Here is a 15732-nt window from a genome sequence, read left to right as displayed (position 1 = left end):
TGCACCGATCCCTGCTATATCGGAGTTTTTTTTTCAACCGCCAAATATCGATATAACCTAGTGAATTAGTTTTGAATGAAGAGATTCAATGGCCCATTCCGATTTAACTATACCAACCCCTGCACCAGATGTGATTTTGGCAAATAGCCAAAGAAGTTGAGCGCACGTGTTACCAAGAGAATGAGTTGATAGTTGACCTTGAATCTTTCCCTTACGCTACGGCAGATCGGACTCTGTTCTGTACATTCTCGCAATGATTAAACCGGTGTTTCACTACATCGGAGAGAGCAACATCGATTTAGCGTTTGCTGTCATGAATAAATCGATTTAGTAGAGTCGAAATGCTCACTCCGGAATTTTGTTGAAGATGAAATGGATAAATCGGTATTACGATGTTGGAGTTAAATCGATATATTGTCTTACATCGGTATAAAGCCCAGTCCTACTAAGCATTTTACTGCGTATTCATTTGATAGACAAAGATTTTTACCTCTTATGACATTTTGACAAAAATAATTAATGCATATGATCATTTGCAATTGTTTCTTTATATTTTACATGCTTTCAAATGTATATTCGATTCAAAAATTCATTATTTTTATTTTATTGTTTGGTAAAATCATGCTTAACTAATATGTTATCAGCTTTTATGATTAAGCAATTAAAAGCAAATAATTAAATGTAGCTCACATATTATAACATATTTTTATTTGAAAACTTATCTTTTGCAATCACGAATAAAATTGGGAAAGCATTCAAAATAAAACAAAAAAAAAAAAGCGAAAAATCTTTAGGTACTCCTAAAAATATTCCTGTACGATGCGACCGCCAGCTATGAATTTTTCACCAAAAAGGTAACTCGCATCTTTGAACAAGTTTTCAGAGCCCAAACAATAGATTGGCTCTCTCTACCCTAATATCTCCTCTAAGGGTAGAGCCAAATTTCTTTTTGATGCTGGAAAGCAAGTAATAAAAGCTCACTTGCTGAGCTTGCCTGTGTTTTTCATCAAAAACCTATATTTTAACAGGTTTTTAATGGCATAGATTTTTCACTGTCTTAAAAAACCCCAATAAAGGTCTTGACTCTAAAAATTGTTTTAGGGGCCATTATAGAAGGTGTATTTTTCATTAAGATCTTAAACTCTAATTTTATTTTGGAATTTGTCATTGCTCAGCCTTCCATTCTTTACAAGATTAAATTTTATCAATTATTAGGTTGTTACATATGAAATGTCAGATTTTTTATTGTAAATTTAAATAAGCATAACTGTTTTTAATAACTATTTTACCAAGCAAAGTAAAAGCCATCTCACTCAACACATTTTTGCCAACATGTTACTAGTTGTTGGAAACCACTCTCTGAAATTTTACGCTCTGATGTCAATAAAAATAGAAAATTATTTTTGATCCGTTCTGAATTAGGGAACTTTTTAATGCGGAGTAAGTTGTCCAAATGTTTAAAAAAGTGATAATCATTTGGGCTTATGTCCGGTGAAGGTGGGGATTCTCGCATTTTAATTCAACCAATTTGAAGATCCATGAAACATGTGGTCATCCATCATCATGAAGCAAAATGGTTTTTTTTGGTTGACCAGTGCCGTCTTCATTTGATGCAATCTTTTGATGCATAAGTTCAATTTCTGCCCAGTACTTCTCTGCTGTTATTGTTTTGCCGGCATTTAAAAATTTATAATGAATTTTTCCATTCATAGACCACCAAATATTAATCATGTTTTTGGTGTTGTTTTTCAGCTTTCATCTGCATCTAACCATTGCGCTGAATGACACCTATTGTCAGGATCCATTTTTCATCACAGGTGATAATTCTGTTCAAAAATGGTTATCTTTTATTTCTTAAAAGCAAAGAACTGCAGATTTTACAAATGCTTTCTTTGATGAATTTTTTTAAAAATTTTGCTTTTCGTTCGATTTGTGTAGAACTCATTTATTGAACTTTTTGACCTTGTCAATGGTTGAAAAGTGGCCTGATACTGTTGCTGTACTAACTCCTAATTCTGGAACAACTTTTTGAACAGTAATGCAAGGGTTAGATTCCATAAGTGCTTTCAATGGAGTGTCTTTAAGCTTTGACTCTGATCTTCCACATGCTTCATTTTCAAGACTTCCATCACAATCTTCAAATTTTTTAAACCAATGTTGAATTGCCCCTTCATTAACAGTGGCTTTACAAAATGCAGCATTAATGTTTTGAACAGCTACTTAACTGCCTGACCACTTTTGAATTCCTAAAGAAAATTAATACGTAAATCCCGAGAATTCATGTTTAGAAATCAGCCTTTAAAAAGATGCTACAAAACAAAGCATAAAACTTTTAATATGATAAGAAAGATTACACAAATAGCTTTAGAATAATAAATAATTTTTTTACCAATTTATAAACATTTATTATGAAAAAGGTTAAAAAAGTTGCTTTTAAAAATTTTTTTCATCGCCCTTTCAACCTGATGTTATTGTAAATATCTAGCATTTTGAAAAGTTACTTATGAATTTCAGTTTTGTCTTAGAAGTGCAAAACCTAACATTCCTGAATTTTTAGTTCCGATACCTTTTTCCTTAAACTTAAATTTCCTTCCTATTTAAGTGGTTCTTAATAAATCTAAAAGCATTTCTCTAAATTTATGGTAAACATTCTAATATCTATTAAATGAAGAGAGATATTGTATATGAGATATTGTAGATTCCTTATGTCAGTTTTGAAAATTTAAAAATTATATTAAATTTCATTTCAATATTATGTAAATATTGAGGTAATTAAGAAATATTTAGCTTAATTGACAATAATTCTAAACAATATATTCATACCAAGACAGAAGTCTCAAATTTGTATCTTGTGTTCTTTATGATAAATAGAAAAACTAAGAAGTTTCATTTCAATATTTTGTGATTAATGGTGTAATTAGGGATAGTTACCCCAATTGTAAGTTATGCAAATAAAAGTTTGCCACTAAAACAGAAGTCTCAAATTCTGATCATGTGTTCCTTATCAAATAAAAAACTAAAAAAGTTTCTCTTTGATATTTTGTAATTATTGGGGTAATTAGGGCCTAAATGACAGTATTGCTAACTAACACATTTTTACTGAGATGTAAGTTTCAAATTTTGACTATGTGCTCCTTTTTAGATATAAAGAAGAATTAAAAAAAATTAATTTTAATATTTTATATTTATCAGAGTAAGAGGAGTAATTACCCCTATTGAAAAATATGCTAAATAAAAGTTTGTCCCCAAAATTCAAGTCTGAAATGTCGGCTCCTCATCAGATAAAAGGAGACATTAAAAGGGTTTCATTTCTGTATTTTGCAATTACTTGACATTTCTATATTTTGTAATTATTAGTCTAATTGACAGTAATATATATTTTTTCCAATGCCCACCTGGGTTGACATTTGTCAATTCAGGCATACTTAGGGCAGATTTGTTGGCCACTCTTTCAGGGGCATCATATTACATAGGCCAATGTTGCTCCCACAGTTAAGAACAGGTAGTATAAAGAATGAAAGAACATTCATGCCTTGTCCAAGATTCGAACCAAGAACGAGGCCCAAACCAGCAAGGCCGGTTCCCTGACCCCTTCACAAATCCAGTCGGCATTGACAGTAATGTTAAATAATATGTTTTTACCAAGATAGAAGTATCAAATTTGTACAATGGGTTCTTTTAAGATAGATAGAAAAACGAAAAAGTTTGATTTCTGTATTTTGTAATTCATGGTAATTATCCCAATTATAAGTTATTTAATCAAAAGTTTGCCACTTAGAAGCTTAAAGTTTCGATCGCATGTTTTTTATTAGATAGAAGAAAAACTAAAAAAATTTTATTCACATATTTTGTGAGTATTGGAGAAATTAGGGGTATTTCGCTTTATTGACAGTAATGATAAATAAAAGCTTGCCACAAAGATAGAAATCTCAAATTTCAACCACATGTTTCTTATCAGATACAGGGAGAAGCTAAAAAGTTTCATTTTAATATTTTGTAATTATCATGCCAGGGTAATAAGCCTATTAAAAGGCAAAACCCTCATTCATCACTAATTCTACTACTTCCCATGAAGATAGAAAGCTAAAATTAGTAACATTCTTTATGAGATAAATCGAAATACTAAAAAAGTTTCTCTTTGATGTTTTGTAATTGTTAGGGTAATCAGGAGGTAATTAGCCTAAACAACAGTATTGCTAAATAACAAATTTTTACTGGGATGGAAGTTTCCAAGTTTTGACCATGTGCTCCTTTTCAGATGTAAAGAAAAACTAAAAAAATTTCCTTTTAATATTTTGTATTTATTGGAGTAAAAGGAGTAATTACCCCAATTGAAAAATATGCTAAATAAAAGTTTGCCCCAAAATTCAAGTCTGAAATGTTGGCTCCTCATCAGATAAAAGGAGACACTAAAAGTGTTTCATTTCTATGGATGGTTGACCATACAAAGCTAAGCGCAGGTAGCTCTTGCGGTTTTAAATTGGTTGTGAGACTTCCAGGTTACTACTTGCGACTGATTTTTACACCTAAGCGTGAAAAAGTGTACCACCCAATATTATTATACTTGTAGTGTTTTCAACATAACATGATCTTTCAATCTAACTTTCAACGAAACAAACAACAAATGAATTGGAAAGACTCTGCGAGCTTGCTATGATGCTGCCCGAAAAATAACAACCGGTGTTATTTTACACAAATGCAGCCAAATAAAGGATAACATTCAAAATATGGCTAACCTTACACTTTATTTATTCTGTGATATTAATTTTGTTAAATTTGTTTTAGGATCACGACCTGTTAGAATTTATAAATTACATTAAACTTTTATGAATGGTGAAATTAAGCGTGCATTTAAATACAAATCACAATAACAAAGCTCCCCTGAGTATAATGGGAATCTGGCCTTTTCACGTTCCATTTTTACTGATGAAGACTTTGAACCTTCTTCTGTAACTGTTTTGCAAGCTTCTGTTAATTCTAGTGAAATTCTTGGTGTGGATTAAATCATTGAAGAAAGATGTAAAATACATTGTCTCCCAAGTACTAGTAAAGCAAATCGTAATTTTTGTACACCAATGAGGTCAACTGAAAGTAAACCTAATGATCCTAGGGTAATAACAACCATATATGTGAGTCCTTACCCTAAATCTATTATCATGGCTAAAAAAAGAGGTTGGACAAAGGGTGTAGGGTATCTACCACTACAAAATTACAACTACAATTCACTAGTATATAAGACATGTTAACTCGAATCTATGGTGGGGTACCTTTTCATAGATGACGGTTGAAATGGTCTGTTTCTTCCCTCCCCACATTGGTGACCTTCGGACGTGATGTGTACATGCCTACCTTGGCAGAAACGCCCATTTCGATCTGAACACGCCTACTTCGAGCAGTTCACATTGAACAGTTGACTTGCTACTTGTGACTGCGACATTAACTAACTCTTAGCGCTGTTGCTGCCCAGTTTCAATCATACACAGCGTAAAAGGTATCCACTCGACTGCTAAAGGCAACACAGGAGCAACCACGTCCGTGAGCTTAATACAGCTCTCACAATCAGCACTCAAAAGTACGATGATCTTAGTACAGCTCTCCCGGCTTCTCACAAAAAACAGCAATGAATCAACTAGTGGCATCCGTTCATCGAATTCTATCACAGCTAAAATTCTGATGGGGGAGTACTGTAGGGTATCTACCATCTGCCACTACAAAATTACAACTACAATTCACTAGTATATAAGACATGTTAACTCGATTCTATGGTGGGGTACCTTTTCATAGATGACGGTTGACATGGTCGATTACTCCTCTCCCCCACAAGGGAAAGTCCAAAATATTGACTGAAACACCTGAGGAAAACCGCATTCGAGAAGAAACCATTAGAAGATAGGAAAAAAAGAGAAAATCAGTCTCAAATGAAATTAAGCTCAAGTTAAAACCGTCAAAAAAATTATTATTTGTTGAATTTTCTGAACGTGAGTAGGCAGATGACAATTCTTTACACGATGAATCAGAGTGCGAAGAGTTTTTGACGCTTTCCACTACAGGATATTGAAGAATAGATGGATTTTGAGGTAACTGATGATACAGTAATATAGGTTAATGACTTTATTCTTGTTGAGTTTTGTGGAAAGAAGAAAAAAGTTCCATTAGTAGGAAAAATTGAAGGGATAGAAGAAGACAGCTATAAAGTAAATTTTATGAGAAAGAAGGAAGATTCGTGGACATTTTGTTTTCCAAAAAAAAGAAAAAAGAAGGATATTAGTAGTATAGAAAGAAATGACATTGAAATGAAACTGCCTCAACTAAGTTTAAGCAGAGGAACAGCTCTAGCTGTATTTTCCATGACATTCCCAGTAATTTTTAATTTAATTCAGGACAAAATAATGTAGATGAGACCTAAATCAATCCAATATGTTTATTCATTATTTTTATTATTATTTTATGAATAAAGTTAATTTTTCAAAATGAATGACATTGTTATGTTCTCTTCGATTGTTGAAATGTGCCCCACCCCCATTAAAATCTGCCCCCCTGGTGGGGTAGATTTCAACAAAATGCATGGTTCACTAAATATGTAAAATTTGGTATTTTGTCTTTGGCTTAGAACTTTGGAAAAAATTAAGAGGTTACTTTAAATTTAGTAAATAGTAATTAGAACTTAGATTTTTAAAGTAATAAAACTTCCCAACTAATTCTTTAGTAAAAAATGTTGAAAGATGCTCCCCTCTCTGCTGCATATTTTAACACCTACTGAACTTAGGGATGAGATTTTTCCACTTTTTACGCTATTTTTTCTCAAATTTTAGCCTTTTTATCTATAACTTCGATTCTCTAAAAGTTTTTTTAAAATAAATATTTCACTTTTTCTGGAAATTAAGTCGTTAAAATAAAATAATTTTATCTATTTCCGATTTTCAAAGATAAACAGAAAATTCAATCTATGTAGCTGCCAACCCTTCCGCATTTTTACTTATTTTAGCTATTTTCTCCGCTTATACATGCAGAAAATAAGATTTTTCGTATATTTACCCGCCCGCCAGATAGCTCGTACTTTCGTAATTCAGACGCCTCAGACGTTACTTATTTTAGCTATTTTCTCCGCTTATACATGCAGAAAATAAGATTTTTCGTATATTTGCCCGCCCGCCAGATAGCTCGTACTTTCGTAATTCAGACGTCTCGCTGCATCCTGTTTGCTGGTGCGAAAACAAACGAAATAATAAAAGCGGTGGATTTGCAGTGAAAATATTTATTTGCTCATTGAATTAATCTTGTAAATTTTTATTTATTATGGCTAAACAAAAACAATACAAACAAGCCTTTTAGAAATCCCAAGTCCAGAATGTGCTAATATCTTGCTTCTTATTCATGTGATTTTAATATCAAACATCGATTTTCATATGTACTTGATTTAAAAGTTGAGTATCACGATTCTTATTCACGCGGTTTAAATATTGTACATTTCGATTCTTATTTACGAGATTAAAAAATCTAATAGCGTTATTTGTATTTACGCATTTTTAACATCCTATATAGCAATTCATATTCATGCGATTTTAAAATCCAATGTCGAGATTCGTTTATGCGGTTGTATTATTTTCGATTTTCGTATTTATATGTGATTTAAAAATTAGACATTGGGATTCATATTCACGTGATAAAAAATTATGCATCGTGATTCATATTCATACAATTTTAAAGTTAATCAGCGGGATTTATAATTACATGGTTTAAAAATCACACTTTTTTGTCACATTTTTGGATATCATAGCCTCTCTCTCTCTGTATATATATATATATATATGCAAGTTCAAAATGAAGACATAGCAAAGGAAAATTATAGACATATGAAAAAAAAGGGGGGGAATAATAATGAAAAAAATAACAAACAACTGATTTAGAAAAAAGGATTAAATTTAAAAAAAACCCGAAAAATAAAAGATATAATCTTTTCATCAGCCCACACGATTANTATATATATATATGTATGTGTGTGTGTGTGTGTGTAGAGTTTCAATGCCATAGAGTAATAACTGCGAACATTGCATCATCCAACATCACGTAAAACTTTAAGATCGTTGCATCATCCCTTTTGTCATTGAGAGGTGCCAGCCAGTCCTGATGGGAAAGTCCCAAAGGGGAAGTCTCAAATTTATAGTTAACTCTTGACTTTATACCATAGAACAATCTAATTCTGATTCACATGCGATTGGCGACCATTGCGTGCAGGCAGCTCTCACCAGTCATGTCAACGTTAACTGTTATATCCTTCTTTCCTTTTATTTCTATTAAATTGTTATGTTTGTTAAATTATCGTTGTTATTTAATTTAATGCTGCACTAACTCCCCTATATATATATATATATATATATAAATATATACATTCTTGGATTTCCTCTTTTTTACTCTCTGACTAGTCTCATCCCTGTGAACATATAATAAATAGTGGTTTTTAATCATATTTGAATTTTATTTTAATACAAAATGTATTAGCCTCTTATATATTACATTTTATTCAAGCTTAAACAAGTAAATATATCTATTATGTCTGTAATAATGCAACCTTCGTATTTTAGGTTCTTGAATTAATATGTACCAGGGAAGCAGGAGCTGTTTTTGATGCTGCTGGTTTAAACTGTGTTTTATCATTCATCCGAGATATTGGTTCCTTAGTTCATAAAGATACATTGCATTCTGCAATGGCAGTTGTATCACGGCTTTGTGGTAAAATGGAGCCCCATGATACCAGCCTTGCAAATTGCGTTGAAGCTCTCTCTATACTTTTAAAGCATGATGACAGTTTGGTATGAAATTTTGAATATTTTTTTTTACTTATAAGCTTTTTAGTGTAATTTCATATTAAATTCACTAAGATGCTTTAGTGAATTGACAATATAAATTAAAAAGTTTGTACTCAACTTTAAACATTTACTTGCAATCATTTTTGTATTTATTTTTTTATTAATAATATAATTTATTATTTTATTAATTTTACTATTAATTTTTTTGCTTTCATTTATGATACTATGTTGCAAAACTATTTAAAAAGTTTAAGGAAAAAACAATAATGAATGAGGTGCAAAGACAGCTGTTTGTGATTGTAGAAAACAGGGGGTTATAAATGTGTTATTAAAAAATCTGAAGTTATATCAACTATTAAAAACTATTTTTATTTTTTTACTGACCAAGATTTTCTTATATTAAGAAATATGCCATTTAACATTACAAGAAATAAATTAAGATCAAGAACCTTTGTTTTCGTGCTATAAAAAAAGCTTGAAATGTTATGGCTAACAGAACATTTTTTTAAAATTTCATTTAATGACTGAAAAATAAAAGACACCTTTTTATTAATTTTATATTACAAAATATGGCATTTAAAATTATGAGATTGAAAAAATTAACTAAAAACAACTTTGTGCTGTAAAAAGATATTGAATTATTTGGCTAAAAAAACACTTAGCAATTATTTATTGACCAAAAGCAAAAACAAAAAACCTTGATTTGTTTATATTGTAAAATATGTTTTACATTACAAGAAATGAAGTCAAGAAATTTTGTTTCTGTGCTGTGAAAAAATCTTGGAAGTATTTTGTCTTATCACATTTGTTTTTAAGATAAAAGCCCCTCTTAATTTTTATGTTGACAAGTATGATATTTAATATTAGGAGTAAAAAAGTGAAATGATGAGAGTTGTTACTTCCCAGTAAAAATTTCTAGAAATTTGACCAAAAACTTATTAATATTTCTATAAAAAAATTTTAAAAAATATATAGTTTCAGTATTTTAATAGGTTTATTACACAGCGTTGATTTTCTTCTTTCGATTGACATCAAACATAAGACAATTGGCTCATAAATAAAAAAGATCTAGATATTTTTTATAAACAAGCCACCATTTGTAGCTATGCCATTTTCTTAAATTGAGTCAAAGTTCAAAATGGCCCTCTAATGGCCCTTGGTCTAAAAATTCAGAAAAAATTAGCCTTTCTTTATCAAGAACTTATCTACAAAAAAATTTTCATGGAAATTTGTGTCATGGCAGCAACAAGATTCTTTTATTTTGGTTGATTTAATTTGGAATGAGCCTTATATATACATAGATAGATTAAATATTTGTTGAAATTACCCCCCCCCCCTGTGTCAGAAGGCGACATTGTTGTAAAACAGAGATTTTGCTGAAAATTTTTTCATTCCTTATCTGCAGAATTTTCAGAAGATTTTTCTTTTTTCTGCAGATTTTGTTTTTAAAAAATACCTTTTTCGCTTATTCAAGGGGAAAGAAATGCTCGTATTTGTCTATTCTCTTTTAAGAATAAAAAAATTCCATAATAACTGGCTTCTGCTGGAATTTCAAGTTGATAATACAAAAAGTAATTCTGAAATCCCGAAAATTTAAAAAATAAATTGTTCTGTTCCTTTTTTTTTTTTTTTAAGAACACCATTTCCTACATTTTAATAAAATAAGACTGCTTGAAGATTTTGTTACTAATTCAGATTTGTAGCAAAATAATTAATTAATCAATGTATATTTGTCCCTCTCTTTTTATTTGGTTATGAAGTCAATTCAATATTTTTGATATATTATGCATACGAAAGTTTTAAATTGCACATTTTAGTCGTGACTTTCACTTTATTCCCCACAACTCGTGCTGATTCCGTGGAAAATATGCATATGGTGTTTTTGACATATTTTTCGGCAATTATTGCTTTGCAATTTCATTTATTTTACTACCCCGATCCCTTTCATTGCTTCCATTATTGCTATTGATATTTTCTAGATTTTTTTAAATGCTTAAATTGTTATTACACGCAAAGTTCGAATTGCACGATTTGTAATGATATCATGCAGTGTTTAAATTGTTTTTTTTTGTTGACAATTATTGTGAGGAATTTTCACATAATAAAAGAGAACCCTGATATTTTTTTATATAAATGTGTAATTTTATTGCGCACAAAATTCAAATCACCCTTTGATTATTTATGTTTAATGCATGTATTTTTATATTTTTTGGCAGATATTGCTATTGATTTCGATGTGGTTTTTCAAATTCCGGTATTTCTTATTTGATATTATTTTAATATGTAAAATTCGAATCGGACATTTAAATAATCTCTTTTTGATCCGTGTTTTGTTTCAATTGTTTTTCTGGCAGTTATTTTTATTGCTTCTCTTATAGCTTTTAAAATCCAATATTTTTAATATATTATTTAGTACAAAAAGTGGGAAACACATTTGAGTAACCCATTTTTGAAGAGTCTGAGTGTCGCATAATTTTGTCGTCTATCTTTTTATTGTTAGTTACTACCAAAAATTTTACAATTTGTTTAATGTGATGAGGATTTACAAAATACGAGAACGGAAATAATTAATGGCTCATTCCAAATGAATTTAAGAAAGTGGCATAATTAGGGATAGTAGCTCGTACGTTAAAAATGTCAAAATCTTTTTTATTTCTGATTTAGTTTTCTTAATTTTGGTGTCATTAGAATGGAAAATCTCTGGACTACATAATTAGACTAGAAATGTTAAAAATATTTATGTAATTTAAAAAAAATAATTTTTTATTTTTTAAAAAATTTTTTGGGAAATTATTTTTTCTTCTAAATTTCAGTAATATTTTACTGAAAAGTGACAACTTTCAGCATCTAGAATTTTTTTCTCTCGTAATTTTAATTATATTTTTCATAGTAATAAAATTCAAGCTTGTGTTTTTTCTCTTAAAGAAATAGATTAAGCTCAAATATTTTTTTTATAGATGAATTGACAAAGTTCCCCAATCTTTATCAAAGCAAAAAACATCTCTTGACTTTTTAAACTGAAAAATATGGCATTTTAAGTACAAAAATTGAGATTACGAGACTTTTTTTGTGCTGCAAAAAACCTTGAGAAAATTTGATTAAAAGGCACTTTTTATTTTTTTTAAAGACAAGAAACTTGTTTGTTTTTTTAATATTTAAAGTATCATTATGAGTGAAAAAATTGAGGTGGTGAAAGTTAATACTTCCCATTAAAGAAATCCTAACATTTGCGAAAAAAAATTAAATAAAAATTCTAAAAAAAATATTTTATTACAAATTTTTAAAAGAAAAATTATCCAAAAATGTTTGTCATTTTTATAGTTTAATTAAATAGTGTGGCTTTCTTCTAATGATACCAAAATTAAGAAAATTACTTCATAAATTAAAAAAAGAAATTTTTACATATGTACCATTTCTTAAATAGAGTCAAATTTGAAAATAGTCTCCTAATTGTAGTTTTGAAAATTTTGGAAAATTTTTTTTTACCTGTTTTTATAAATAACTTATACACAAATTTTTTTATTAAAACCTGTTACATGACTGCATTGGTTATTGGTTGATTTAACTTGAAATGAGCCTATTGTATTTTTTTCCCTTTCAGAGTATGAGAATATTGCCCATAATATTAGTATGTGTATTTTTTTATGTATAGATGAAGAAAAAATGTCTTCATCTACATAATAGAATTCCTGATGTGAATTTTCTTTCCTTTATACGTGTAGGACTTTTTTTTGTCACTCTAATTAGGTCATTATCCTAAATTAATATTAAAGAAATTTTTTATTATGCCTAACTCTTACTGTAAAAAGTTGTACAGTTATAATCTGTATCCTTATATTATCGAGGTAATGGAAGTTTTAATTTAAGTTTTGTTAGATTATAGATTCTCTCAGAAGATTATAGGTTTTTATATCTAAGTAGTTTTGATAATTTCATAGTTTTGTATCCTAAGAAGTCCTGACATGTCTGTTGTAGGATAATTCAGATTGTGTCACAGTGAGAAACTTTATGAAATAAAAAATTGTTTTGGTTTATTCTTTTCTTTTTTTTCTATAGAAATAAATCCTATTATATATTCATATTATACCTTTTACTTAACATTCATCAATATCTATGCTGTTTCAACAACTGATAATGTTTAAACTATGATGTTTCAATTTCAAATTTTTTTATATTACATAAAAGGTGGAGTTTCATGTACTAAAATCTTGTTTTATTACAGGTTTCAGATGGAGCATTACGATGTTTTGCTTCTTTAGCAGATCGTTTTACCCGAAGGGGCATTGATCCTGCTCCTTTAGCTCAACATGGACTGGTAAACAGGCTATTAGTAAAATTAAATAGTGTTACATCTTGTGGATCGGTTACGAATTCTTCAACATCTCCTGGCTCACCTGAAGTTAAAACATCTTCAAGTGTATCTACAACAATTAGTTTACTTTCAACCTTATTCCGAGGATCACCTAGCATTACTTATGTTAGCTATATTTTTAAAAATTATGTTAATAATTTTTTTTGTATAAATATAAGATTTGTGCTAAATATGGTTTATTTATAGGATTTGCATCGATCTGATCTTCCTTCTGCCATTGAATCTGCTGTTCAGGGTGATGAAAGGTACGTATTAATTTTGATATGAATATATTTTTTTATTTCATTCTGTTACATTTTGTGTTCCCAGACAGTTGTAGTTATAAAAGGTTTGTCAAAGATTTATGCTATTTAAAAAGTAAATTTTGTGCCATTTCAAAGTGATAATTGCAGTATGTAATAATGCAAGTATTCAGAAAAGGTAAATCACAAAATTATGCTTCATTATAAAAGTAAAAACACCTAAAATAAGTTATACTTTTTATGGATAACTTTGAGAAGTTCTTTATATGGAGAGCATGAGAAATACTTCATTTATATTATAAACTCCTTACCAAACACAAAGAAAATTATGGATTTTAGGTTTTGCAAATTAATATGTAAGAAAGAAAAAGTTAAAACTCTATTGAAATCTTACAAAAGGGGCGTTTTTGTTAAGGCAGTGTGTACAAAACTTCAAACTATTGATAACTGGGGTAAACTGAGTTAAATTGATTAGCAGAGTGAGTTTAAGAGCATTTTTGATGAAAAAAACAACACATTTTAATGTAGACAGTAAGATGTTTCTGTGTGTTGTTTATTTATTTAGTTGTACTATTATCTTTTTGAAACTTATCTTGTTATATATATGAAATTAACTATTAAATAATTTTATTCAGTAATATTGATGAAATGAATAATGTTGTCAAGTACATAAATATACAAGATTAAAAATGGGCATGACATTTAATCAGAACGCAGGAAGACCGAAACTGCATGAAAATATTTTTATCAAAACCTATGAGAACAAGAGGAAGAGAAAGACATGGTATCCGATCACCTGGAAAGTCATGAAAATTCATGGAAAGTCATGAAATTCAGTATTGAACAAAATTTGTCATGAAATGTCATGATTTTTACTATTTTTTAAAAAAATCATGGAAAGTCATGGATTTAGGTCGCTGAAAAATCAAATTTTTAAAATGGAACCCATCTTCTCAATTTCATCGTGTTCTAAATATCTGAATTCCTAACGAAATCACTACTGACAGTCATATTTTATTATTCAAGTTCGAAAAAGATTTGGATCCTTACCGACAGTAGAAGCGCTGTTCAGCACTTGGCTAGCTGGCACAGAGTGAGGGACAATTCTAGCATGAACATCCTTTATGAACTTTTACACCTCTCCAAATATTGTCGAATTCACGTACAATGGATACCCTCACACGTAGATATACCAGGCAATGAAATGGCAGATAGTCTTGCCAAGGCAGGTGCAGCTGAGGCCACTGCGCCTCCAGTGTCCTTTACCTCCTTAGAGCTCTTTTCAATTGCTAAAGCCAAAAATAAATCAGCGTGGCTCACTCCACCCAGTCACAATTGGTAACAGGGTATCAGACCGAGTAGCCGTTTGACAGCTGACAAAGACCGCCAGTCTCAAACCGCCATCACACGTCTCCGCTGTGGACACCTGAAATCACTGAGGTACTCTGGAGGCGAAAAGTGTTTTACCCTCTGTACCAAGTGCTCTTCAGCCCAGGCATCCCCTGAACATCTACTGGACTGCCTCGGTCTTTTAAAACAAGACCTTATAGAAAGACCTTTACTTGTTTTAGACTTTTTGAAGGTGAACAAACTCATGGACCTTGTCTAGCTAGGCTGAAAATGGGGCGAAGAAGATATTTTATTAGAATATAAAATGTCTTTATCATGTTCTTTAAAAATTATGGCGTTCTTTCAAAAAATGAAAGAAAAAACATCATTTCTAGAGCGAATTATCTTTTAAACTTCTGTGATTTAAGAATTGTTATTTTTATTTATTTTTTTTAATCAATTTAAATTTCAAGCCTAAGCACGCCAATCGTTGGCGATTTTTTTTTAATTTCCAAATAAGAACTGACGAATAAGGAGTATTTCTTTCCTTTCTGATCAACAAGAAAAGTATCTTTAGAATATAATTTTGCAGAAAAAAGAAAAAAAAAATTCTTTTGTATTTTTATTTCAGCTATTTTATAGCTTCAACTCTTTCTTTACTCTGTTTTTTAAATTTAAAATCTATAAATATGAAGATGCAGAGTATAACAGTTTTAGTTATAATTATCATTTCAATGAATGTTATTATAATGCTTTTTTAAATTTATTGTTACGTTTTTGTCGGAGAAAATAGTAACNCAATTAGTCATGGAAAGTCATGGAACATCATGAAAAGTCATGAATTTGAAAATCTAAAATGTAGCAGATACCCTGGAAAGACCATCTCTTAGGTGGATCGATAGTGTTGAGAAGGATATCAACACTTTGAAAATAAAAGCCTGGAGGACAGTCGCCAAACAGAGGGAAAATTAGAGGAAATTCT

General features: G+C 30.0%; 1 protein-coding gene across 2 annotated transcripts in view; it reads left to right on the top strand.

The window, feature by feature from the left end:
- The window catches only part of LOC107453213 (ubiquitin fusion-degradation 4-like), a 158249-nt gene that overhangs the window by 19848 nt on the left and 122669 nt on the right, over window positions 1-15732 (top strand). For both annotated transcript variants that reach the window (XM_071187446.1, XM_071187447.1), the window contains exons 3-5: window positions 8583-8810; window positions 13030-13284; window positions 13366-13424. In XM_071187446.1, coding sequence (XP_071043547.1) covers window positions 8583-8810; window positions 13030-13284; window positions 13366-13424 — 542 coding nt within the window. The remainder of the gene's footprint in view (window positions 1-8582; window positions 8811-13029; window positions 13285-13365; window positions 13425-15732) is intronic.

This window comes from Parasteatoda tepidariorum, chromosome X1 (assembly GCF_043381705.1).
Source record: "Parasteatoda tepidariorum isolate YZ-2023 chromosome X1, CAS_Ptep_4.0, whole genome shotgun sequence".
Taxonomy (NCBI): Eukaryota; Metazoa; Arthropoda; class Arachnida; order Araneae; family Theridiidae; genus Parasteatoda; species Parasteatoda tepidariorum.
This window is presented reverse-complemented; position numbering and strand designations above follow the sequence as displayed.